Genomic DNA, 26,418 nt, shown 5'->3' with positions numbered 1-26,418 from the left:
TTTTTTTTTTTTTTTTTTTTTTTTTTGGTGAGACAGAGTCTCGCTCTATCCCCCAAGCTGGAGTGCAGTGGCGTGACCTCAGCTCACTGCAAGCTCCGCCTCCCAGGTTCACGCCATTCTCCTGCCTCAGCCTCCCGAGTAGCTGGGACTACAGGCGCCCACGACCATGCCTGGCTACTTTTTTGTATTTTTAGTAGAGATGGGGTTTCACCGTGTTAGCCAGGATGGTCTATTTTCTTCTGTTGTCCAGTCACTCTAATTTAGTCTCTGTGAAGACTGTAGCTCAGAACAAAAGATAAGCAAAATAGTCTTCAGGGTATGACTGCCAACATATAGAACATTTTAATGCCATCTTCTTTATATTTCTGAGACTATTAAAATTCAAATCTCTGTTGAAAATGAAAAATATAAAACTTACACTCAATTGAAAACAGTATAGAAAATAAGTGATGATGAAACATTTGTTTTCATACAAACATGCTTTCCCATTCGAAACAGATGCTAGTTTTCTTTTTTCCTTGGCTGTAAATAAAAGTGCCCCAAATGAACCGAGATATGTGTGGTTTTTAACTTAGATGTATATAATTTTAGTGACTTAAAAAAGGGGTTACAGTTTATGAAATATTTTTATTTCATACTTTGTATAACTTATAAACTATAGAAGTACTATCACCCTATTGGAAAGTATATTTTAATGGTCTGGGCAAGAATATGGGTTGTCATTTGGGCCACTAATGATTCTCCAGAGGACCTGGACTAGGCAGTTTTCTCAATATCCCTGATCTTCCTTATCTATAAAACAGTGAAAATCTGGTCACCTTCAATTATATTTAATACCAGTGTTCCTCTGTGGCAAGTACCCCAGATACAGAAGCTTGACCTGTGACAGAATTGTTTTTTGGGTTTTTTTTTTTTGGGTGGGGGAGGGCGGTGGTTTGAGATGGAGTCTTACTCTGTCACCCAGGCTGGAGTGCAGTGGCGCTATCTCGGCTCACTGCAAGCTCCGCCTCCCAGGTTCATGCCATTCTCCTGCCTCAGCCTCCCGAGTAGCTGGGACTACAGGCACCTGCCACCATGCCCAGCTAATTTTTTTTTGTATTTTTAGTAGAGACGGGGTTTCACCATGTTAGCCAGGATGGTCTCTATCTCCTGACCTCATGATCCACCCGCCTCAGCCTCCCAAAGTGCTGGGATTACAGGCGTGAGCCACCGTGCCCGGCCGAAAATCAAATTTTTTTAATGAACTAAACTATGATCCCTACAGGAATTCAGTAACTACTTCCTTCCTCCCTAGTTTTCAACATGATTCATTTTTATATATTAACTTCGTTTACCTGCGTTCCTATCAAAGACCACAATATTACCACACAAGCCAAATCAAATTTAATGAAAAGGACTGCATAGAACATGATGAAACATATTACCTGACTCAAGCTAGCCTTCTTTAATATCCTTATATAGTGAGTCTATAAAACAGAGTAATTCCTTTCATGTCACTTGATTAATGATAATAATTTGGACATACCTGAGACCTTAAGTGTTTTATGAAAATTGATTTCTTACAAAATGATGGATACTGATAATACAGGTTGAGTTTTCATTTCTGACAAGTAAGTATATTCTCAAGGAAAATGAAATAAGAGCATTTTTCCTGGCACTCTGTAGTTATGAGGAGTCAAAGAGCTAAAGATATGAGCACAGAATACTTTGAATCATTCACCTTCTTTGCTTCAGCATCCTAACATGTGAAATGAGGATACTAATTGCAGACCTGCCTACTTTGATTTTTCAGTAAAATGACATAAAAGAAAGCCCTTCATAGAAACTTCTGCTATTTATGCCAAGGGAACATTTGACATGATAGACATCTTAGTGAAATGTGGAACAAATAGTTGCTATACTCCAACTTGAATGTGTTTATGTGTGTGCTTGAGCTGCCGTGGTCAATAGTTGCCATTCCAGCGATTTCCTCAGCCTTCCCTGCTCTTCTTCCCTGCCAAGGTCATAAGAAACCTTACCTGCTCTGCAAATAGTGACCTACCGTCTACTTACTTGAGAAATCTCAGGTCTTCTTCACAGTCAGATTTACCCATTTATTCATGAATATCATTTTGAGTACCTAGTTCATGCTGGGCACAGTACGATGAGCTTGGGGAATGCATACCTGAATCCAGTAGAGATCCTGCCCTCAAGAGGCTTAGTTATGAAGCCCAGACATGTAAATGATCTCAGAGATATAGTACTTAGTGGCAGAGGAGAGGACTTGGTTGCAAAGAAGAGAGAAACTACTGTAAGTTAGAAAATTAAGGAAGACTTCATGGAAGAAATCAGTCGAACTGAGTCTTGAAGGACAAGAAAGCTGGAGCCACAGGAACTCTCAGTCACCCACTTATATCTTCCTTATAGCTATTCTAGAAGGCTGGGAACTACTGCAGTTTTAACCTAGGACAGAGTACCTGTCATGAAATATGCAAGTGGCCCTGCTCAGTCAATCTTATCAAAAATCCAGGCAAAATTTCAGGTTCCTAGTAACCCTCTGATTCTCTTATTTCTTTCTTTTTGTGGAGAATAAGCTGAATAAGATAAGTCTGCATTTGGCCACAAGCATCAACAATCTTGCATACTGCCACTTGTCAGCCAAGACGACAGATTCTGCAATGGAGCTGAAAAGAGACTTCCAATGCCGCTAAAAAATAACTGCATCTGCCAGTAAGGGCTTGCACAACCATGTGGACCACTGTGTGTTCCATTACTCTCTGTTTTTCTACTCTGTGCTGTTACAGAAAGCATCATTTGGGAACTAAAAAACACAATTCATTTGCCTGTGGTTAGGTCCCTCCCCATATTTTCCTTTGATTTGTGCATCAAGTGAAAATCTTTAAGCAAATAAGATAGTAACAAAAACTAGAAATGAAATAAGACATAGGACATTTTCAGCCACTAAACTCTAGATAAGTTTGTATCAAAGGCTTGCACCCATGTTACTCTTTCCTTTCCTCCTTTCCCTACCCCAAAATTCCTTGTGAGTATTACAAGAGATTTTAAATCAACTCTTGGCCATTACTCAACTGATACAATGCTTGGATTATTTGGACAATTTTTTAATGTCCTCCTGTAAGCCTTACTCTTTGGAACTCCTTTATAAAATAATGGAAAAGTAAGTCCTCTTCATAAGATAACATTTGAGTCAGTAGAGCACAGCAGGAATACAAATGGATATAAGAAAACACTTTGTAAATTCTGCAATCATCTTAACCTTTTATCATAGGGATGGACATTGATTTATATATTCAACTCTATTTGGTGAGTTTTTTCTAAATCAAAATGCTGTCATGATATATTTCCAAGTTACTTTGGCTATCATTGTTTCCCCAGAATCTGGCCTAATGCCTGACATAGAGAAGGTCTCAATAAATATGTTTTAATGAAGAATTAATTAGCCCATCTTAAATAAGAAATCTATTTAGCAGTCTGTTTATTTACATTGCTCAAGCTATTTGGAGCCAGTGCAAAAATAAATAAATGTTATAACCAAATTATTTTGGTTTCTCTGATCTATATCTCCAAATGGCTCTGAGCTGACAGAGGCTTTTGTATGTCATAGGGAAGTACACTGTATGTGGTGTCTTCTCTATTGCATTAGAACTAAACAGTGGGGCTAGAATTTAAGCAGGGATCTTACTAGTCCTACTCTTGACCAGAATTTTTCTAGTCTAACTCTTTTTTTGTATAAATATTTCAAAATGTGTTGATGTAACCATTCTGGGTCCACCAACTGGCACCTATCATCTCTCCTTCCAAAGCTATAGGTCAGCTTTCAAGAAATAAAGACTACAAATAGAGTAAGACAACACTTTAAAGTCAACAATGTAATCATTTTATTTTTAGGTCTTGAGAAGGAATGGCAAAATGATCCCAGTGCAGTGCTGAAAGAGTGATGAACTGAACTGACCCTCTCTCCTTAGCATCTTGTATTGTTGTTCAGACTTATTATCTCACAGTGTAAAGAATGAAGTATAGTTCAGGCTGCCTTTATAATCTTTTAAAATATTAGGTAGGTGCCGGGCACGGTGGTTCATGCCTGCAATCCTAACACTTTGGAAGGCCAAGGCAGGTGGATCACCTGAGGTCAGGAGTTCGTGACCAGCCTGACCAATCTGGTGAAACCCAATCTCTACTAAAAATACAAAAATTAGCTGGGCGTGGTGGCAGGGACCTGTAATCCCAGCTACTTGGGAGGCTGAGGAGAATTGCTTGAACCCGAGAGGCAGAGGTTGCAGTGAGCCAAGATCATACCACTTCACTCCAGCCTGGGTGACAGAGCAAGACTGTCTCAAAATACATATGTGTATGAACATATATATATCTATATGAACTAGGCCTAGCATGGTAACTCACACCTGTAATCCCAGCATTTTGAAAGGCTGAGGCAGGAGGTTTGCTTGAGGCCAGGAGTTCCACACCAGTCTGGGCAACATAGCAATGTGTTCAGAATTTATTCCTTCCGGCGGGTTCTTGGTCTCACTAACTTCAATAACGAAGCCACAGACCTTTGCAGTGAGTGTTACAGCTCTTAAAGACGGTGTGTCTGGAGTTTGTTCCTTCAGATGTTCAGATGTGTCCGGAGTTTCTTCCTTCTGGTGGGTTCGTGGTCTCGCTGACTTCAGGAGTGAAGCCACAGAGCTTTGTAGCGAGTGTTACAGCTCTTAAAGGTGGTGCGGACCCAAAGAGTGAGCAGCAGCAAGATTTATTGTGAGGAGTGAAAGTAACAAAGCTTCCACAACGTGGAAGGGGACCCGAGAGGGTTGCCGCTGCTGGCTCAGATGGCCAGCTTTTATTCCCTTATTTGGCCCTGCCCATGTCCTGCTGATTGGTCCATTTTACAGAGCACTGATTCTTCCATTTTACAGAATGCTGATTGTTCCATTTAACAGAGTGCTGATTGGTGCATTTACAATCCTTTAGCTAGACACAGAGTGCTGATTGGTGCCTTTTTACAGAGTGCTGATTGGTGCATTTACAATCCTCTCGCTAGACACAGAAAAGTTCTCCAAGTCCCCACTTGACCCAGGAAGTCCAGCTGGCTTCCCCTCTCAGCAAGACCTCATCTCCAAAAAATAAAATTAACAAGGTGCAATGGTGTGTACCTGTAGTACCACCTACTTTGGAGGCTGAGGCAGGAGGATTGTTTCAGCCTAGGAGTTCAAGGCAGCAGTGAGCTGTGATTATGCCACTGCCCTCCAGCCTGGGTGACAGAGCAAGACCCTCTCTCTAAACAATAAATAAATAAATGAAAACTGCTAAAATCCCATGTCTCTAGTAAAATCCTTAGCTGCAGTCTGAGATTCTGTAAATGTTCTATGAAAATTGTGTTATAAACTTGAATTGAAAATCAAAGTAATTGAAAAATAAATTTTTTAAATAGCACAATGGATTGAATGACTATATTAAAGATTGGGTAGATTTTTTAAAACAAATTCTATAACTAGATTGTTTATGTAGCCATATTATGGCTCTTCTCTTCGCTTTTTCTGCTACAGTAAGTCTAATTGATCTGGAGAAGATAAGGCAGTAGATGATGACTGATTTATTAGTAATTTGAAAAAAATGCTTTTTCTCAAAATGCTGTATACTTGAATCATCTGCAATCTAATTACGAGGTGAAAATGGAAGATCATCCAAAATTATAATGTTTGATATATATACATTTCATACTTGAAATGTTTTTTTAAAAAACAAATTTATTTTTTTTTTTTTGAGATGGAGTCTGGCTCTGTTGCCCAGGCTGCAGTGCAGTGGCCCAATCTCGGCTCACTGCAAGCTCCACCTCCCGGGTTCACGCCATTCTCCTGCCTCAGCCTCCTGAGTAGCTGGGACTACAGGCACCCGCCACCACAGCCATCTAATTTTTTTGTATTTTTAGTAGAGACGGCATTTCACCGTGTTAGCCAGGATGGTCTCCATCTCCTGACCTCGTGATCCGCCCTCCTTGGCCTCCCAAAGTGCTGGGATTACAGGCATGAGCCACCACGCCTGGCCAAAAAACAAAAATTTTTATATGCCTATCATAGAGCATAAGTAGTAGCTCAAGCCCTGTATTACTTAATAGCTACTCTATCAAAAACACTTGAACCTTTAAAAAAAATTTTATTTTCACATTAATGCTTGTCATCCCGTAATCATACTTGTGTTTCAAAGGTCATGTGACCCATTTTCAGCAAAGTGCTCAGAATTTTAATGTATCTTATTTATAATTAACAATATGAGAAGATGACAAGTGATTGATAACAGGTTATGGTTCACCACAGCCTAGAGAATGCCAGAGACTGTTTCTTTTGGAGGTCTTTAACTTGAAGTTCCAATTTTTAAGTATTTTTACCTTACTATAATAACTGCAATATAATTATCCAGAGAAATTGTTCAATTAATTTCTTTCTTCCTTGGAAAGATATTTACACAGCACTTGGAGATCTTTGAAAGTGAGGATTATAAAAATCTATGCTGCTTTTCTTATTTTTTGAAAAAACTATTTTGGAATTACCACAATCTGTGGCAAAAATTTCTGTCCTTTTACTAACAAAGGCAACATAGATTTGAAATGTATTTTTACTTTGGGAATTTTTTTTTAATCTAATGTTTAAATGTCTTCAATTGGGATTTAAGTATTGGATTCCAGTTTTAATATGGAATTTGTAAATTAAATATGATTGACCAACATTTTACTAAAGTAATTATCTTTCTTCTAAGTACTTAAAAATTTTCTCAGTATTTATATTTTTTCTGTAAATTATATAATGTAAGTATCCAAGCTACCAAATGGCCACATATAATTTAGTAAATCTGCGGATTTGCTAACATTATATAGAGGAAACAGCCTGATGAAAGGATACACAAAATGAAAGTTATATCCTGAATTAAGCTTTTTCTTAAGTGAGATCTACCATATTTTTGTGATTGAGTTTTTTTATTGGAAAACACTAAAAAACATAAAAGGAAAGGAAAGTCATCCATAGGCAACCAACTGTGGAATGTAAAGAAAGTCTGCCCCTCCTATTCTGCTGCTGCTTTTTTTCTCCCAACCAGGTGAGCATTCTGAACAGTTCTTCTCAACTTTTCCCTGTGCCTAAACAAATACATCTGTATAGAGATATTTACACATGGGCTTGCTTTTCAGACCATAACAACATACTGAGGACCATGAGAAACATATTGGTCCGCAGTTAACTTTTTTCCCTGGTTACATGCATTGGATAAATTTCCAAAGCAGTACAGCTATATGCCATATTCTCCTTAATGGCTGCATAGATTCCTAAAAGTGGAATTGCTGAGACATAGGATATGTGCCTTTCACCTCTAAACTAGTAAACAATAAATGAACAGCAGCAATAAACTTTCAAATTATGTGATTTCATGCAAATTAAGATTATATCAGTCTCTTCTTCAAGCCACTTAACAACTAAAAAGTCGGCTGGGTGTGGTGGCTCACGCCTGTAATCCTAGCGTTTTGGGAGGCAGAGGCAGGCAGATCACCTCAGGTCAGGAGTTCGAGACCAGCCTGGTCAACATGGCGAAAACCTGTCTCTACTAAAAATACAAAAATTAGCCTCTAATCCCTTGGGAGGCTGAGGCAGGAGGATCGTTTCAACCCAGGAGGTGGAGGTTGCAGTGAGCCAAGATCGTGCCATTGCACTCCAGCCTGGGCAACAAGAGTAAAACTCCGTCTCCAAAAAAAAATAAAAAAAAAAAAGAACTAAAAAGTCAATTTGTAATTAGGATAAATTGCATGCATGCTAGTACTCTCCATCATCCCTTCACAATCATTCTGAACTCCTCTTTCCTTGCGGTGCCCCAAGAGGCTGACTTTCACAGACTGCATCACCCAGTTTCCCTTGCCCTCTGGCTTCTGGTTGCATTTGGCCAATGGGAGGGACTGTCAGGAAATTAAAAGGAAGGAGAAAGAATTGGGTATCTGTACCCCTGGAGGCCGTGTTTCAGTGTGGCTGCCGTTTTGTTTTGTTTTGTTTTTTTCTTTGAGATGGAGTCTCATTCTGTCCCCCAGGGCTGGAGTGCAGTGGCACAATCTCAGCTCACTGCAACCTCTGCCTCCTGGGTTCAAGTGATTCTCCTGCCTCAGCCTCCTAGAGTAGCTGGGATTACAGGTGTGCACCACCATGCCCAGCTAATATTTGTATTTTTAGTAGAGATGGGATTTCGCCATATTGGCCAGGCTGGTCGCGATCTTCTGACCTCAAATGATCCGCCTGCCTCAGCCTCCCAAAGTGCTAGGATTATAGGCATGAGCCACCGTGCCGGGCCGGTGTGGCTGCTCTTCTAACTTTTGTAGACTAGCCTCTCTCTCAAGGATACAGCTCTCACCACGTTAAATCAACAGCTCCCTCCTTATACCTCTTCAGACCTAGGTGCTGAAATACTTTCTTGTAGCTACTACTCCGAAATTGGTTCCTTTAACCCTGCCCACATTTCTGTATATAATGACTTCATTAAGGTTTTGAGTATGTCATCTTTTCCTGCTGGGACCAAAGCTGATAAGATTATCTTCAAAGGCATTGTATCATTTAGGATTAATTAAGTATATCAATTAGTTTTGATAACACGACAGAAAAAATGAACAGTGGCTTACCTAAAAAAGATGTATTTTTCCCTCAAGTGAAAGACACTTTAAGGTAGGTATGGTGGCTTCATATGTCAGGGACCCGGGCTTTTGTTTCACAGTTCTCAGTAAGTGGCTTCCACCATATGGTTCTAGATAGCTGCTGAAGCTCTAGCCATGAAGAATGCACTGCCTTCTTTTAAGGAGATTCCGAAATTAAAAGAGAGAGATATATATTAAAATTTATACCTCATCGGCTACAACTGAATCAACTGACTGCTCTCCTGTTGCAAGAGATATTTGGAAAGGTAGTATTTCAGTTCATCCATAGCAGAAAATACCTGATAATTATGAAGCTTTAGAAAATATTTAAATCCTGAAAAAGAACCTGGCCACATAGCACATCTACCAATTCAAATTTCCATTAACTCATGGAATACTGCTAGATGGCATAATCCCTTTCCTACCTCTCCTAAGGCTAGTAGACAAGCACTCTTTTCACAAAGTTATATTGTAATAGCAAGAATAGCTTTATGTAGAAACATTTCAAACATGAAGTGAACGAGCACATACAGTCCCTGAGAATTCCTAATTATCATTGCTCCTCAGCTCTCTATTCCAAGCCAATGCTAGTCAGTTAAGAGTACCTCTCTGAAACTGAATCCCTTTTAGAGCGATCTAGCATGAATGTTTCAGCTTGACTTTATGTCATAATGGTATGATCTCTTAAGGAGTGGGCTCAAGGGAAAGGAGACACCAAATCATCAATTTAATTCTGGTGCCTAATCACCTCCTTGCCAATTTAATTAGTTTCTATGTCTTTACTCAACTAAACATTTCCTCCTTTAAAGAAAAAAAAAAAGCCTTTCATTCATCTTACATTCTAAGCACATGGAAATGGCTAATTCTACTCTAATTCTATATTTACCAACCATTCTTTGATCCATGATTTCAGTCTCCACCAGCAGACACTTCCTATCAACAAATCTTTTAATTTACAAAGGATTGGATACCAGGTGCATGAACTCCTGTGAGTGAAGCAATAAATATGAATGTTTTCAGCCTGTACTTGGTCCTGAAGAGCCAAGAGAAATGATCTATGGGAAACAAAAGGTATAGTCTGAGTGCCTCTGTCCTCCAGAGAAAAGGTTGAAAAGGGTCTGCCGATGCTTCTATTCTTCTCTCGCCAACTTATCAAGGCAGAAGACCACCTAGAAATTAGTGGCAGAAGCTCCAGCTGGTAATAGAGGTGCATTTGCCTGGAGCTTCTCCTTGCTTCTTATTTTCCTGGGAATGAAATAGGTCACCAGGAAGCAGCTGGACAGAAAGTGGATCCAAAAAAGAACTAGATAAGAACCCCATACCAAGAAGTAACAATATATAATAGAGTTGATACTCTCTGTAATGGTGCTATAAAACATGTCTGCAAACTTTCTGATGCCTCTCCCGTTGAGAGGTGAAGATGTATGTCCCCTTACATGACTCTGTAAATCTTAGTAACTTGGTTGTAGCCAACAGAATACATCTGAAGTGACACAGCATAATTTCCAAAGCTAGTTCAGTAAAGGTTTATGCCTAATTTTCTTGGGATGCTGATATGGTTTGGCTGTGTGAAAACAGACTCATATAGTAAATTGGTACCAGTAGAGTGGGGCAGTGCTGTAAAGATACCCGAAAATGTGGAAGTAACTTTGGAACTGGGTAACAGGCAGAGGTTGGAACAGTTTGGAGGGCTCAGAAGACAGGAAGATACGGGAAAGTTTGGAACTTCCTGAGACTTGTTGAATGCTTTTGACCAAAATGCTGATAATGATATGGACAATGAAATCCAGGCTGAGGTGGTATCAGATGGAGATGAGGAACTTGTCGGAAACTGAAGTAAAGGTGACTCTTGCTATGTTTTAACAAAGAAACTGATGGCATTTTGCCCCTGCCCTAGAGATTTGTGGAACTTTGAACTTCAGGGAGATGATTTAGGGTATCTGGCAGAAGAAATTTCTAAGCAGCAAAGCATTCAAGATGTGACTTGGGTGCTGTTAAAAGCATTCAGTTTTAAAAGGGAAACAGCAAAAAAATTCAGAAAATGTGCAGCCTGATAATGTAATGGAAAGAAAAACCCATTTTCTGAGGGGAAATTCAAGTCAGCTGCAGAAATCTGCATAAGTAACAAGCCAAATGTTAATCACCAAGACAATGGGGGAGATGTCTCCAGGACATGTCAGAGACCTTTGCAGCAGCCCCTCCCATTACAGGCCCAAAGGCCTAGGAGGAAAAAAATGCTTTTATGGGTGGGGCCCAGGGACCCCTGCTCTGTGCAGCCTAGGGACTTGATACCCTGCATCCAGCCACTCCAGTTGTAGCTAAAATGGGCCAAGGTACAGCTCGACCTGTGGCTTCAGTGGGTGCAAGCCCCAAGCCTTGGCAGCTTCCATGTGGTGTTGGACCTGTGGGTGCACAGAAGTCAAGAATTAAGGTTTGGGAACCTCCACCTAGATTTCAGACTATAGAAATGCCTGGATGCCCAGGCAAAAGTTTGCTACAGGAGTGGGGCCCTCATGGAGAACTGCTGCTAGAGCAATGCAGAAGGGAAATCTCGGGTGTGAGTCCCCACACAGAGTCCCCACTGGGGCACTGCCTAGTGGAGCTTTGAGAAGAGGGCCACCATCCTCCATTCCCCAGAATGGTAGATCCAATGACAGCTTTCACTGTGCACCTGGAAAAGCAGAAACTCTGCCCATGAAAGCAGCCAGGAGGGGGCTGTATCCTGCAAAGCCACAGGAGCAAAGCTGCCCAAGGCCATGGAAACCCACCTCTTGCATCAGTGTAACCTGGATGCAAGACATGGAGTCAAAGGAGATTATTTTGGAACTTTAAGATTGGACTGCCCTGCTGGATTTTGGACTTGCATGGGACCTTTAGCCCCTTTGTTTTGGCCAATTTCTCCCATTTGGAATGGCTGTATTTACCCAATGCCTGTACCCCCATTGTATCTAGGAGGTAACTAACTTGTTTTTGACTTTACAGGCTCATAGGTAGAAGGGACTTGCCTTTTCTCAGATGAGACTTTGGACTGTGGACTTTGGAGTTGATGCTGAAATGAGTTAAGACTTTGGGAGACTGTTGGGAAGGCATGATTGGGTTTGAAATGTAAGGACATGAGATTTGGGAGGGTCAGAGCAGAATGATATGATTTGGCTGTGTCCCCACCCAAATCTCATCTTGAATTGTAGCTCCCACAGTTCCCACGTGTCATGGGAGGGACCTAGCGGGACGTAATTGAAACATGAGGGTGGGTCTTTCCTGTGCTGTTCTTTTTTTTTTTTTTTTAGATGGAGTCTAGCTGTGTCGCCCAGGCTGGAGTGCAGTGGTGCAATCTCGGCTCACTGCAAGCTCCGCCTTCCGGGTTCACGTCATTCTCCCACCTCAGCCTCCCAAGTAGCTGGGACTACAGGCGCCCGCCACTGCGCCCAGCTAATTTTTTGTATTTTTAGTAGAGATGGGGTTTCACCATGGTCTCGATCTCCTGACCTCGTGATCCGCCCGCCTCGGCCTCCCAAAGTGCTGGGATTACAGGCGTGAGCCACCGCGCCCGGCCTCCTGTGCTGTTCTTGTGATAGTGAAAAAGTCTCACAAGATCTGATGGTTTTAAAAAGGGGAGTTTCCCTGCACACACTCTCTGTCTTACCTGCTGCCATGTAGGTTGTGACTTGTTCCTTCTTGCCTTCTGTCATGATTGTGAGCCCTCCCCAGCCATGGAGAGGACTGTGAGTCAATTAAATCTCTTTTCTTATAAATTATCCAGTCTTGGGTATGTTTTTACCAGCAGTGTGAAAACAGACTAATATAGATGCTCACTCCTGGAGCCCTGAGCTTTCATACAAGATCACCAACTACTCTGAGGCTGCCACATTCTGAGAAAACCCATGCACTATAGACAGTGTGAATTTTAGTGTTCTAGCTAACAGTCTCAACTAAGTCTCTAACCAATAACCAAAATCAACCACCAGACATGTGAGTGAAAACCCCTCTAGCCATAGAGTCTTCCCAGCTGAGGCTCTAGAGATAAGCCATCTTCATTTCCCTGGCTAGATTTCTAACCCATGGAATCTGTGACCATAATAAAATGGCTCTTTTATACCACAAAGTTTTGGGGGTAGTTTGTTACACACAACAGTAACCAAAACACCAACTCTGTTGAGTCCCTGAAAATCTGGTTGAACCACATACTGATAAATACTGATGTTCATATAAATGCTATGTACATGCTATGTAGCCTCTCTACTAATAGTAGTGATCACCCAGCTTCTTAAAGCTTCTTAAAGCTGTGTGATCACTGCCATTAGTAGAGAGGCTACATAGCATGATGCTATGAACATGAGGTATAGAGCTAAATTTTGGCAGGCTACCTCCTGAACTTCCATGTCGTGATCTAGTAAACAGGAATAGCAGTTTCTGTCATGCAGAGTTCTCATGTGAATTAGAGTTGATGTGAATAAAACACTTAGCACAATGCCAAGCAAAGAAGCAGAACCAATTTTTAAAATAGTTAAAAATAACAATACTATAATTTTCTGATTTTATGTTCCCTTTATTTTATGAAGCTTTATTTTGTGAGTGATTTCCTTATTTTATGAATCATACTCACTATATATTGCTATGGATGGACATACCTTTAAGAGTGTTTGGGTTCAATGACAAAGATAATTAGAAAATAAGAGTGCCATGAAAAACAAATAGAGGGTTATTCATGCCTTTAGCTGGAAATCAGCATATCCTACCAAGCTGACTGCTATGAGTAAGATTGAATGAGCTGTGATCATCAGAATGACTGAAAATTAAGAAAGAACATTAATTCCCAAAGGAAATCACTGTAGATCTCATTATTTCAGGAATAATCTACCTTAGGACTTTAATTAAAAATAATATTTATTCAAAATAAATGAGTGCTGGCAGGTTTCTGCAGAATCTATAATCTTGGTTATGCTAAATTTTCTTATATTAAGGCAAACATCATTAATCTCATTTGAGATGCCCTCCTGTCTGACAGTCCTTACAGCACTGGGGCAATTTGCAGAAGCCTTTTTATCTTCACAAAAGAGTTATAACTCATGCAGATACCTAATGTGAAAAGGTCTGTGCAATTACAGCCTTCACTTTGAGATCTACACTGGCACTTTATCATGTTAGCAAGCATCTCATAGTAAATTTGCTCTCAGAAGGAGGCCAATATCTCAACATTACCATAAAATTAAGTGGTTATTTTATTATTTTATTTATTTATTCCTACCAATCTTTGTTTCAGAAAAGCTCTAGGTGTTTTATCAAAATTCATAGAATATGACCAGATAAAACAGAAATTCCAGCAAGCCAATGGAGGAAATGAGACAAAAGAAAGAATGAAAGTAGAATAGTGATAGGATTTGGCTGTGTCCACCCAAATCTCACCTCCAATTGTAATCCAAGTTGTAATCCCCACATGTCGAGGGAGGGACCTGATGGAAGGTGATTGGATTGTGGGGGGAGATTCCCCCATGCTGTTCTCATGAGTGAGTTCTCACAAGATCTAGTTGTTTGATAAGTGTCTGAGCTTCCCCCTTCTCTCTCTCTCTCTCACCCACCACCATGTAAGACATACCCTGCTTCCCCTTGGCCTTCCACCATGATTGCAAGTTTCCTGAGACCTCAGGTAGTATCTTTATAGGAGAGTGAAAACAGACTAATACAGAACATTAGTCCCGAGGTAGTGGGGCATTCTTATGAGATATCCAAGAATGTGGAAACAACTTTGGAACTGGTAACTGGCAGAGGTTGGAGCAATTTGGAGGGCTCAGAAGAAGATAGGAAGATGAGGGAAAGTTTGGAGCTTCCTGGAGACTTGTTGAATGGCTTTGACCAAAATGCTGATAGTGATATGGGCAATGAAGTCTCGGCTGAGGTGGTCTCAGATGGAGATGAGGAACTTATTGGGAACTGGAGTAAAGGTCATTCTTGCTATGCTTTAGCAAAGAAAGTGGTAGCATTTTGCCCCTGTCCGAAAGATCTGTGGAACTGATGATTGGATCATGAGGGTAGTTTCCCCCATGCTGTTCTCGTGATAGTGAATGAGTTCTCTCAAGATCTGGTTGTTTGACGAGTCTCTGGTGCTTTCCCCCTCTCTCTCTCTCGCCTGCCACCATGTAATACGTGCCTCACTTCCCCTTTGCCTTCCACCATGATTGTAAGTTTCCTGAGATCTCCCCAGTCATGTAGAACTGTGAGTCAATTAAACCTCTTTCTTTAAAAATTACCCAGTCTCAGGTAGGATCTTTATAGCAGTGTGAAAACAGACTAATGCAAATAGGTAAGAAGGTGGAAGGAATGAAGTTAATCTCCACTATGCGTACTGTAAAATTTTGTAAAGTCATATACTTTCAAGTTTGCCAGCTGATTGTTGGGTCGTATTTCAAGTCTTATATAACAATTAACACTGATGATTTTGTTCTGTAGCTATTCTGATTATTTTTGTACAAGTTACTAATAGATACTCATACTGGGTTAAATAGTGCCCTCCCTTAAAATGTACATCCACATGAAAAGTGTGAATGTGACCTTATTTGGGAATAATGTCTTTGCAGATATAATCAACTTAAGATGAGGTCATGGTGTATCAGAGTGGGTCCTAAATCCAGTGACTGGTGTCTTTATAAGGAGAAGGAGAACTGGACTCAGAGACACACAGGGGAGAAGGCCACGTAATAACGGAGGAAGAGATTGGAGTGATACAAGGCAAGCTAAGTATCAACAACCATGAGAAGCTAGGAAGAGGCAAGGAAGGATTCCTCCCTAGGGCTTCCAGAGGAAGCATAGCCATGCAACAGCTTGATTTCAGACTTTTAACCTTCAGAGCTGTGAAAGAATAAATTTGTGTTGTTTTAAGCTACCAGGTTGTGGTACTCTCTTAAGGCAGCCCTAAAAGACTAATAAAATGCTTAAACATTTTTTTTTCCTGAGAACCTAGAGTACATATTCAATATAAATATAAAGGCTTGAAGGAGAGAAAATAAGGTAAAAGAAAGACTCTCCTAAAAATATTGCCTAGTAAGTTTTTTGTTTAACACCTATGACTCTACAATAGGTGACAAAACAAGTAACAAGTAAACAAATGACTAATATTATCAGAAAAAAATTTGGAAGCAGTCAGTCACCTTTATAATAGATTGTTTTTATATGGAAATATGGGCTTTGATATTTTATTATATACATTATTAGAGTCTAATTTTGCAAAGCTACACGGGGAGGACTGTCTTCATAAATAAGAGATTGAAAGGCAGGCACTTTGAAGCAGAGACCAAAATGATGTCAATCTATTTTAAGACTGACTAAAGAGAATTAAAAGGGTAATGTAATACCCAGAACCTGATAAAGTTATGCTAACCTTTTGTGGTCCAAATGAAAAAATGAATCTGTAATCTAAATATCCTGCAGAAATAAAACAACTATCTCATGGCCCCGGAATTTTAAAATATGACCCTTCACTGATATGGTTGGTAACTGGTGTCCACTCACAAAGGCCTACTGCTAGGAGTCAGGGCACTTTGCTTCTCAGCTCTCACAACACAAGACCTGCCATCAACATAGTTTTGAGTTACACTCAAAAGGCAGTACGTGAATGTTACCGGGATCACGTGTCTCTTTCATGCCATGAAAACTCACTCTAACTAGATCATAGGCTTGCAGCCTATGGGCCAGGTTCACCCAAAGATTTGTTTGGCCTGCTATTTTGTTTTTAATTAATTGTTAACTTTAAAAAATTAGATTTCATATACAATTCCATATTACCAGTGGGCATGAATTTCTTCAGGGCAATCATCTAGAGCTGAGTATTCCTTCTGCTGGAGGCAAGCCACCTGCAGTGCTCAACTGTGCCCACCATGCCAGGTTCCTGTGAATATACAGCACAGTGATAAGAGCTGGGGTCCTCTGGCTGTGTGACCTTGAACAAGCAGTTTTTCTTCTCTGACCTGTATCATCCTCTTATACACAATGGGCATACTTAGAGTGTTTATCTCATTAGATCACTTAGGGGATTAAGAGAGTTAAAATTTGTAAAGCACTTAGAGCACTGCCTGGCACACAGCAGAAACTCAACAAATGTTACTTTTTATTATTATTATTATTAACTCTTTTTTTGTTTGTTTATTTGTTTGTTTGAGACGGAGTTTCGCTCTTGTTGCCCAGGCTGGAGTGCAATGGTGTGATCTCAGCTCACCGCAACCTCCACCTCCCAGGTGCAAGCGATTCTCCTGCCTCAGTCTCCCAAGTAGCTGGGATTACAGGCATGCACCACCATGTCCAGCTAGTTTTTTTGTTTTGTTTTGTTTTGTTTTGTTTTGTTTTGTTTTAATCTTCAGTAGAGACGGGGTTTCTCCATTTTGGTCAGGCTGGTCTCAAACTCCCAACCTCAGGTGATCCGCCTCCCAAAGTGCTGGGATTATAAGTGTGAGCCACTGTGCCTGGCATTATTATTATTATTAATTCTTATTCTCCTTATCATCTTACCTAGTTCACTTGCCTCACACTTTTACTTGTCTGATCCCTATTGGTGTTTGTGTTTTTGACTCCAACTCTAGGTAAAGCCCTACCCTCAACTGGAGGTAAAGAAGACAGCTAGTCTCCTGTGTGTTAGGCAGTGGGTGGGGCCAGCTGAGGTTATACTCAGTGATTAAGAGCCCAGATTCTACAGTCAGACAGCCTGAGTTCCAATCCCAGTTCTTCCACTTTCTGGCAATACAGCCTTTTGCAAATTAGTTAATTCTCTCAAACCTGTGTTCCCTTGTGTAAAATAGTAATAAAACTGTTGTGAATTGCAGGAACAGAAAACCAGACAACACATGTTCTCACTTATAAGTGGGAGCTGAACGATAAGAACACATGGACACTTTGGGGGCAACAACACACACTGGGGCGAGGGGAGGCAGAGCATCAGGAAGAATAGCTAATGGATGCTGGGCTTAATACCTAGGTTGTGGGTTGATTTGTGCAGCAGACCACCATGGCACACATTTACTATTTAACAAACCTGCACATCCTGCACATATACCCTGGAGCTTAAAGTAGGAGTTGAAGAAAAAAAAAACTTGTGAATTAATGTGCCTAGTACATAGGTTTTAGCTTTTATTATTAACAACCTACAGCAGACCCCAATATTCTCCACCCCACCCCACCCCCACCCCGTCCCCGCCCGGCAACCTCTGGCCTTCGCTGTCTTGTTTCTCCCAACAGGCTGCCAGTGCCATTCAGCAGTGTGAGCCTTCCTGGAGGCTGTTTCCCAAGGGAATTTCTAGGTCTTTGGGAGATATGAATTGGAAGGAAATCAGGTACAGGTTGGAGCCACTCATTCTCAATTCCCTAGCTCCCCTTTACGTTGTTACCCCAGAATATATATCACAAATGGCATTAAAACTTACATGGCCTTATAATGACTATTGTGTCCTTTCTAGCTTCTTGAAATTAAAAACAATTCTTCTGTGATTATTCCTACCATTTCAAATAGTAAAGACATCCAAGCATATGACAAAGAGATGAAGGCATTTCAAGTCCTTAATGTTTTCCAAAATAATTTACTTGTCCTCTGGACAGACTTCAGTTGATTGCCTTGGCAGTGGGGCCTCCAAACTACAGTGTGAACTCTCTTCAAATCTTATCAAGGATTTAAAAATAACACTCTAGACAGCCACATTAAAGTGTTCCTGAGAACAGATGACCTCAACAGTGTTTTCTAAAGAGTGCTTTCTACTATTCAACTTGTTTTAGGCTCTATAATTCTAAGATTTTTTATTTTTTAAAAGAAGTGTTTCTAAGTAGCAACTATCAAGGTGTTGACTCAACAGAAAAATCTTTCTTAAAAAATTACTGTCTGTAGAAAAAAGGTTTCAGAATCTCAATGACAATAAAGATTCAAGAATAGCTGAATGTAAGTTGATTTTTAAAACTTAATCAGGAAAAACACAAGCATGATCATAGTTGCCTTATTTTTTAAGCCAAAAAAAAGAACACTCAAAAAATCCATCAACAGTAGATGGGTAAATTACTTGTGGCAAATTCATATGCTAGAATACAGCAAAGAAAAAGAATAAACTGTTGCTACATGCAATGACAGCAACGACAAGGATGAATTTTGCAGACATAACGTTAAGTGAAAGAAACAAATCTCAGAATAGTGGTTACCCTAGAGGGACATGGATGGGAAAGGAATACAAGGGAATTTTCTTGAGTATTGGAAATGCTTTATATCTTCAACTGGGTGTTGTTTACATAGGTTTACACATATGTAAAAAGCTATTGAGCTATACATTGAAGTGTAGTAGACTTTACCATGTTTAAGATATACCTCAATTTAAAACGTAAATTGTAAAGACTAAGCAAGCTTTGGATGTGGACTTTCATTCATCAACTGCACATGAATCCATTACGGACTGTGTGGAAAGTTGGAGTTTTGTCACCAAAAAAAATTGGTATGTTTGTATTTGACATTGCCATTCAAATTATTAGCCTTTGTTTTATTCATTGAATGATAGTTTCAGTGTTGTTTGTTTTGTTTTTCAGGAAAATCGAAAAACTTCTTTATGTACTTAAACCAAACAACCTAAGTTTGGATACTCCCAGCAGCTTTACGTTTATGTAATTCCACAACATCAAGTCCTTTTTCATTATCATGAGAGTTGGCTATGGGTGCAGTGAGAAGGGAATGGCCTTCAAAATGGTCAGGTCTGGATCAGAATTCACATTAAACCACTCACTAGCTAGAAGGCCACTTATAGTTGAACCATACAAGCTAAAAATCATTTCCCCTACCTGAACCTCTGTGTTCGCACACACAAAATGTAAATAATGCCTCCTTCATAGCATTATTGAGAGAATTAGTTGGGATAAAAGTTTACAAAACTCTTGGTAGATACTTTGTTTCTCTTTTTTTTTTTTTTTTTTTGAGATGGAGTCTTGCTCTGTTGCCCAGGCTGGAGTGCAAGGGCATGATCTCAGCTCACTGCAACCTCCGCTTCCCAGGTTCAAGCGATTCTTCTCCCTCAGCCTCCCAAGTAGCTGGGACTACAGGCACGTGCCACAACACTCGGCTAATTTTTGTATTTTTAGTAGAGGTGGGGTTTCACCCTATTGGCCAGGCTGGTCTCGAACTCCTGACCTTGTGATCTGCCCAACTCGGCCTCCCAAAGTGCTGGGACTGCAGGCGTGAGCCACCACGCTCGGCCCAGTAGATACTTTTTAAACAGGAACTATTACTGAATAGAAATTAGCACTTATCTAAATCATTATTTTATTTCATTTATTCTTTTCAACTTTTATTTTATGTTCATGGGGTACATGTTTATTACATGGATAAATTGTGTGTCACGGGGGTTTGTTGTACAAATTATTTTATCTCCCAGGTAATGAGCATAGTATCCAGTAGGTAGTTTTTCAATCCTCACCCTCCTTCCACCTTCCCACCTCAAGTGGGCCCCAGTGTATATTGTTCTCTTCTTTGTGTCCACGTGTATTTCATGTTTAGCTCCCACTTATAAGTGAGAACATGCAGTATTTGATTTTCTGTGCCTGCATTAATCACCTTAGGATAATGACCTCCAGCTGGATTCATGTTGCTGCAAAAGACGTCATCTCATTCTTTTTTATGGCTGTGTAGTCTTCCATTGTGCATATGTACCAAATTTTCTTTATCTAGTCCATCGTTTATGGGTATTTAGGTTGATTCCATGTTTTTGCTACTGTAAATAGTGCTGCAATGAACATACATGTGTATGTGTCCTTATGGTAGAAAGTAAAGGATTATTTTTAAAAGATTATGAAATACATCCCTAAGTATCCAAGCCTCAAAGATGTACATCAAAGAAATGAGGGAAAGGCCAAAACTTTTGCTTATGCTTATTAAACAGTATAATCTTTGGCTCAGCCCTGACCCAATAGCAGATCTTGACTTCCTCTCCAGACTTTTCTGTCATCCTCACCCACTCTGCCCATCCATCACTGAAATAGAACATTCCTCTGCTTACATACACCCTCACTGCCACCTGAATTCTTACATACTCCCTTACTACCACCTGAATTCTAGGACCCAACTCCAGGGCCCAGAGCCCCAGCTTCTTGCCTCTAGCATCTTTTCACTAAAGCCAATCTCTTGTTACCAACCTCTCCAGAAGTGGTATTTACTCAATAGTTTTCAAAATAAAATATGCCTCAATTATAATTTGTGCAAAATAAACCACTAGTCATAGGCATACACATCTACAGATAAAAGCTGTAAAAGTAAATACAACTTTAAAAGTCTGCCACTTTTTTCCTTTGTTAACTCAATTCTTCTTTAAATTTTTACTTCACTGGAGGAAATATTTGTTCTTCTTTAAATTTTTATTTCACTGGAGGAAATATTTGCTCTAGAGAGTGTATTTCTTAAAAGGAGAGGACTGCTATTGGTATTTACGGAAGGACAATTCATTGTGCCAGACCGTGCCACACATAGTGAGATGTTTAGTGCCCTTGGTCCTACCCAGTGAGGGCAATAAGGATGACTTCAGGAATGCAGCATGGCTAGCAACCAACTACACCTTGGCATTGTCTCCCTGGAAGAGGAAATGGGAGTGACTCCCAGTGGAATGTAAGCCCAGAAGATAAATTAAGGTTGATTGCAGGAAAATAAAATTACATTTCTTGCACATGAGTTTGGGAGTTTGGGGATGAAGCTTGGCACTCAATTAACTCCTATGTAGCAGAAAGAATCGAAGATTAGGAACAGCGCTGCCATGGACATGTATACAACACCTAAGCAAGCACCAGTCAAATCATATACATTACAGCCTTGTCTATTTATTAAGACAAATTTCTCATTAATGGAAGTATCATGAGAGGGAGGCACTTATTCTAATTTGAGCAAAGATGCCATATGGACTAGAGGCAGCCCTACTGGGAGTTTGAAGACCTTGGGATCTATGCTCTTATAGGTCACTTAATTGCTATGCACCATTTTCCCATCTTTCAAAAGGATATAAAGCAAAACCGTTAAAGAACTGGTAAGTCAGCTGACTGGAAAGAAGATAAACACGAAAAATAAAATGAAACATATTTTTTAGAAAATGAATGCATGATATTTTAAATTTCTTTTTAATTTGAAAGAAAGATTGTGGGGTTAGACAGAGGTCCCTAAACTATCTTAGTTCGTGAGCCCTTAGTTCCTCAGTAATTTTTTCATTGTGCCCCCTAGGTCTAAAGAAATACTGAATAGGTCCGTTATTGTATAATTTAGATACAAACAGCGTATTTCTGACCTAAAAACTCAGTAACTTTAAAAAATAATGCACATAAATTGAAAAAAAAACATATTTTTGTATAACTCTTAAATAATCATACTAACAGATGGGTGCCCGCCTAGCATAGCACAATTTTTCAAACTTTAGAAACAGACTGAATGTTGCCACCAATCTTTCCTGTTCCACATTGAGAGGTACTTCATTTTCATCATAGTAACTTTCAAAAACCTACCTTTCCAATGATATGACATCATCTAAAACAATGTAGTGCAATCTGATATTGAAATACGCGAACTGCCCTAAACTAGCACATTGAACAATGTCTAACACACGCCAAGTTTCTCTCAAAATTTGTCCCATAACCCCTTGTGAGTTCGCTATGGCATCTCATTCTCAGAGGGCCTCTGTGCACTGTTTAAGACAAAGGGATTAGGACAACGAAACCCTAGACACATTGAACTTAATTGTGGTAAAAGTGTTTGTAATGGCCTAATACTCATGGCTCTGGAAAGCTATAATTAAGTTAGCAGTTCAGCACTCAAAAGCCTGTTTATTTTCTTTTGGGCACTTGAGATAATGTCTTCAGAAACATTATGAAAATTCTGAGGTGCTGTAACAGTATTTGTAAAATTAGCTGGGGAAAGAGCTGTCCACTGGAATGTAAGTTCCAAAAGGTCAGGGAGTTTTGTAACCTCAATGTCTAGAATAATGTCTGGGATATTACTAGTCCTTAATAAGTATTTGATAAATTAATGAAAGAAACATGAAATCACTTACATATTGAAGTCTTGGTGTTTTTAATAGAGTTGCAGAGTTGGCTTGGGTTTCATGCTTTTCTCTGTTTTTCCTTAGTCAGTGTCCTTCCAAATGAAACCTAAGCAACAGTGTAGTTACAGATTATAGATGTAAAATAGTTTACTGCAAATATTTGCTCCATAAATAGTTAATTTTTAAAATACGGAGGCAAAGTATGGATGGTGGTGGGAATACAGGCTTTGGAGTAAGACAAATCTGGGTTTGAATTGAGTGACATCGAATTTCAATTATCAAAATTTAATCAAATTATCAACTTTCAAATCAATTATCAAAATTCAATTATCGAATTTCTCTGGGTCCCAGCTTTTTTATATGTAATATAGGGATAAGCATAATATTAAACATGGTTGCTGTAAAGGTTAAATGAGAGAACATATGTGAAGCACTTACTGCAATGCTTGGAACATAAGAAGTGTAAATGAAAGCTATTACCCTATTAGGCAATTTTCAGTTTACTTGGCTCATCTCATTCCTCACTCAGAAGGTGAGTTTTAAGGCATATGAGTAGAACTGTACATTATATATACCAGGCAAATGCTACTTTAGGATTTCACTGGTCTGGGATGCTTTTCCACTAGACATCCACTTCCTTCCTGTGGGTCTTTGCTCAAATTCCCCCTAGTGAGGGGAAACTTTCAAAACTTGCTATTTATAATTGCACCTCTCCATACTCCTAACCCTGATCAGCTTTTCTCCCTAACACTTATCACCTTACAATATGCTATTTTCTATTTTGTTTATTTTGAGTCTGTCCTTACAAGAATATAAACTCCAGCAAGGCGGAGATTTTTGTCCGTTTTGTTCGATGATGCCTAAGGTTGTAGATCAGTCCCCAACACTGGGTAGTCACTCAATAAATATTTGTAGAATTGAATTTATGTGATGTGAATATATTCCCACGGAATTTTGTACTTTTTAGTTTGGGTCCATTTAGCTTGTCAGTGTGATTTTGAAAAATGATTACCTGCTTTCATCCTGCATCTTTAAGTGTGACTCATCATCACTCACATACCATATAACCAGCACTCACCGAGGAAAGCTCCAGGTACCCAGCTCAGTTCAATTACTAGCTGTGTGAACCTTGGCAATTTATTCAGCTTCTCTGTGTCTTGAATGCATCATCTATACATGGGGATAAAAGCCATCTCTACTCCATAAAACTGTTAATGAGGATTCAATGAAGTAATGCATATGGAGTGCCTACAACAGTGCCTGACACACATTCAATAAATATTAGCTATTATGATTATATTTACAACCAAGTCCAGGACCCTCTCCTCTCAGTCCTGTTCTGAATCTCTATTCCTCCCATGCTGGAGTATTCATTCTCTCCCGACCCACCCTTTCTTTCATTTCCACCTCTTACCCATCAGTTCTGAAAATGATGTCAAGGTCTCTTCAGTGCCAACTCTGCTCTGCCCTCCTTTTTTTTTTTTTTTTTTTTGCATTTGTCATTAGATCCAAACTGCTTTCACAAGCTTCAGCTAATTCCCTGACTAACCTGTGCCTGGACTAAAGCTTTTATAACAATGTGATTCTAAAAAAATTCCCACAGAAACTAGAGGGTAACATTACAAATTTACTTGGCCTTAATCCAGAACTATTTTAACACTATCTTTTATCACATAACTTACTTCATCTCAAGTTTTTTTTTAAGTGTGGCCTCCTTCACATCTTGTGCTTGTACTATTTTAAAGAGAAAAACAATTAAGATCTTGTAAAACAATTTTGTTTGCCTTGAAATTTATTTAGAAATTTTAGAAATTTTGTGTATATGCTCTCTGAGCTTTATTCTGAGTCCAGAGGAAAAGAAAATATCCTCTTTCCTGGATGGGCTGTGCCATCTCATCTTGGGCTGTGAAGTCTGCCCTGCCCCATGCCACCAGTCTCAGGAGAAGGAAGCTGCCAGAGAACTTGGCTAAAAAAGGGGGGTTGGGAGTAAAAGATCCAAAGGATTAAATTTCCAGCTCTCAAAATAACCCCTGACTACTCCTGTCACCTCCAAATCAGGGCTTGCACACTTCTTCATGCTGGCAAAGTGCCACCCCTTTGGCCTGATCCCAGGGGGCTCTGATGAGCCATGGACTCCCCTTTGTCTCTGCAAGACAGCCACGTAGAGAAGCTGGGGAGCTCACTGAATTAAGGGTGGACATGAAAGATGTATTTTCTCTTTTCTTATACTCTTACCATTCTTCTCCTTAATCTCTCTTCTGTCATCTCCTCCATCTATCTCCAGGCTCCTGAAAGGCCCCGTGATAGTGTTTTATAAAACTTAGTAATTTGAATACCACTATCAGGATGTTCCCCTCCCCTGCTCTGCCTATCCCCCCGCCCCACCATATCCAAATCCCACCTGTTCTATTTGATAGCTTACTTTTTCACTTAAAAATGCAAAATCTAGCACTTGATATATAGCACTGATTTAAATTTAAAATCAGTTACCTTGCCATAAATAGAAAGCTCCCTGATAAATGTAATGCAAACAAAAATATATAGTAGTGGAATTTTAGTTGGATATGGCTGCTTGCTGCAGGCCTGTGCCTGAAACCTGCTGTTAGGTTAAGAAATGCTGGAGAAGTGTTAAAAACATATCAGCATCGCAGTGAGACTTGATCTTTGAAAGAGAGACACAGAAAGACAACCGAAAAGAGAACAGCTTTCTCAAGAGGTAAACAAGTTTGTTGAAATCTGATAGGCTTCATCCCATTTCCTTCAACAACTGAGTACACTATTTGCTAACTGTACTAAAAAACGTTTCGCACATTTTTTTCTTATTATTTGCTCACAGCTTTTGACTACCAGAGAATGTTTCGGATACAGGACTAATTCCTTGGATGACAGAATGCGACCGTTGAATGGGACATTGGGTGTCATCTGGTCCAAATCTTGACCCCTTTTCATTTTCCCCGAAAAAAAGACTTGCGGCTCGGAACCGAGGGCGGCATGCCCAAGGTCACAGAAAAGGTGGTCTAATGTTTTGGTTCCTGCAGCCCAGAGAACAAGCTATCCCATCCCACAGGAGCCTTGGCGAAAAGCTGCCCGGCCGGCGCAAGGCCAGACTTCTCGCCTCCACTGTGTTGATTGCGGTTGCCAGGGCAGCGGCGCATTGCTCCCCCCTCGTCCTGGTGACGTCACAGAGCAATGTCCAATGGGAAAGCAGCTCGGTGACACGCACCTCCTTTCCCGGCGGGCAGCGCCTGCGCCACGGCGAGTGAGGCGTCGTCCGTGCTAGAGGCAGGCTCCGGTCGCGGCCGCGGCGAGTTAACATCGTTTTTCCAATTTGTCCGCGGCTGCCGCCGCCCAAGACAGAGCCAGAATGTTCAGGATGCTGAGCAGCAGTTTTGAGGATGACCCCTTCTTCTCGTGAGTTACGGGAGCCAGGAGTCCGCGGTCGCGCGGGAATTAAGGAATCGAGGGGAGCTATTTTAAGGGAAAAGAGCGAGTTTTAGACGGCTAGAGAGAATTCGGGGTAACTCTGGAGGCGGTTTGAAGGAGACAAGGATTTAGAGGCCTGGGAGGGAAGAGAGAGGAGGATTTAGGGGTGTGTGAGAGGGAAGAGACGGATTTGGGCGCGTGAGGTGGAGAGGAGGGTTTGGACGCGTGAGGTACGCAGAGGGAAGTTTGGGGGCGTGAGGTGTGAGGAGGAGAGTTAAGGCCGGGAGGTGGGGGGAGGAGAGTTGAGGGCGTGAGGTGGGG

General features: G+C 40.3%; 2 protein-coding genes and 1 long non-coding RNA gene across 7 annotated transcripts in view; 2 read left to right on the top strand and 1 right to left on the bottom strand.

Annotated features, from left to right (window-relative positions):
- LOC116463421 (serine/Arginine-related protein 53) overlaps window positions 1-15,505 on the top strand; it is a 453,415-nt gene extending 437,910 nt beyond the window's left edge. The window contains exon 11 of the transcript XR_009212055.1: window positions 15,226-15,505. The gene's annotated coding sequence lies outside the window, so the exon portion shown is untranslated. The remainder of the gene's footprint in view (window positions 1-15,225) is intronic.
- LOC131382514 (uncharacterized) overlaps window positions 1-25,833 on the bottom strand; it is a 71,653-nt gene extending 45,820 nt beyond the window's left edge. The window contains exons 1-7 of one of the 5 annotated variants that reach the window (XR_009212057.1): window positions 25,485-25,833; window positions 24,910-24,962; window positions 24,357-24,408; window positions 23,753-23,844; window positions 22,684-22,780; window positions 8,642-8,807; window positions 6,955-7,123 (exon numbers count right to left, since the gene is read on the bottom strand). This is a non-coding gene — a long non-coding RNA (uncharacterized LOC131382514). Of the gene's footprint in view, window positions 1-6,954; window positions 7,124-8,641; window positions 8,808-20,000; window positions 20,383-22,683; window positions 22,781-23,752; window positions 23,845-24,356; window positions 24,409-24,909; window positions 24,963-25,484 lie in introns of those variants that run through there. The other 4 variants (XR_009212056.1, XR_009212058.1, XR_009212060.1 and 1 more) reach the window with 4 other exon arrangements.
- Window positions 25,834-25,909: 76 nt separating this feature from the next.
- LOC116463437 (myeloid leukemia factor 1-like) overlaps window positions 25,910-26,418 on the top strand; it is a 40,613-nt gene continuing 40,104 nt past the window's right edge. The window contains exon 1 of the mRNA XM_032146541.2: window positions 25,910-26,085. Within this exon, the coding sequence (XP_032002432.1) occupies window positions 26,039-26,085 (47 nt within the window). The 5' untranslated portion in view covers window positions 25,910-26,038. The remainder of the gene's footprint in view (window positions 26,086-26,418) is intronic.

Source organism: Hylobates moloch, unplaced genomic scaffold (assembly GCF_009828535.3).
Source record: "Hylobates moloch isolate HMO894 unplaced genomic scaffold, HMol_V3 SCAFFOLD_36, whole genome shotgun sequence".
Taxonomy (NCBI): domain Eukaryota; kingdom Metazoa; phylum Chordata; class Mammalia; order Primates; family Hylobatidae; genus Hylobates; species Hylobates moloch.
This window is presented reverse-complemented; position numbering and strand designations above follow the sequence as displayed.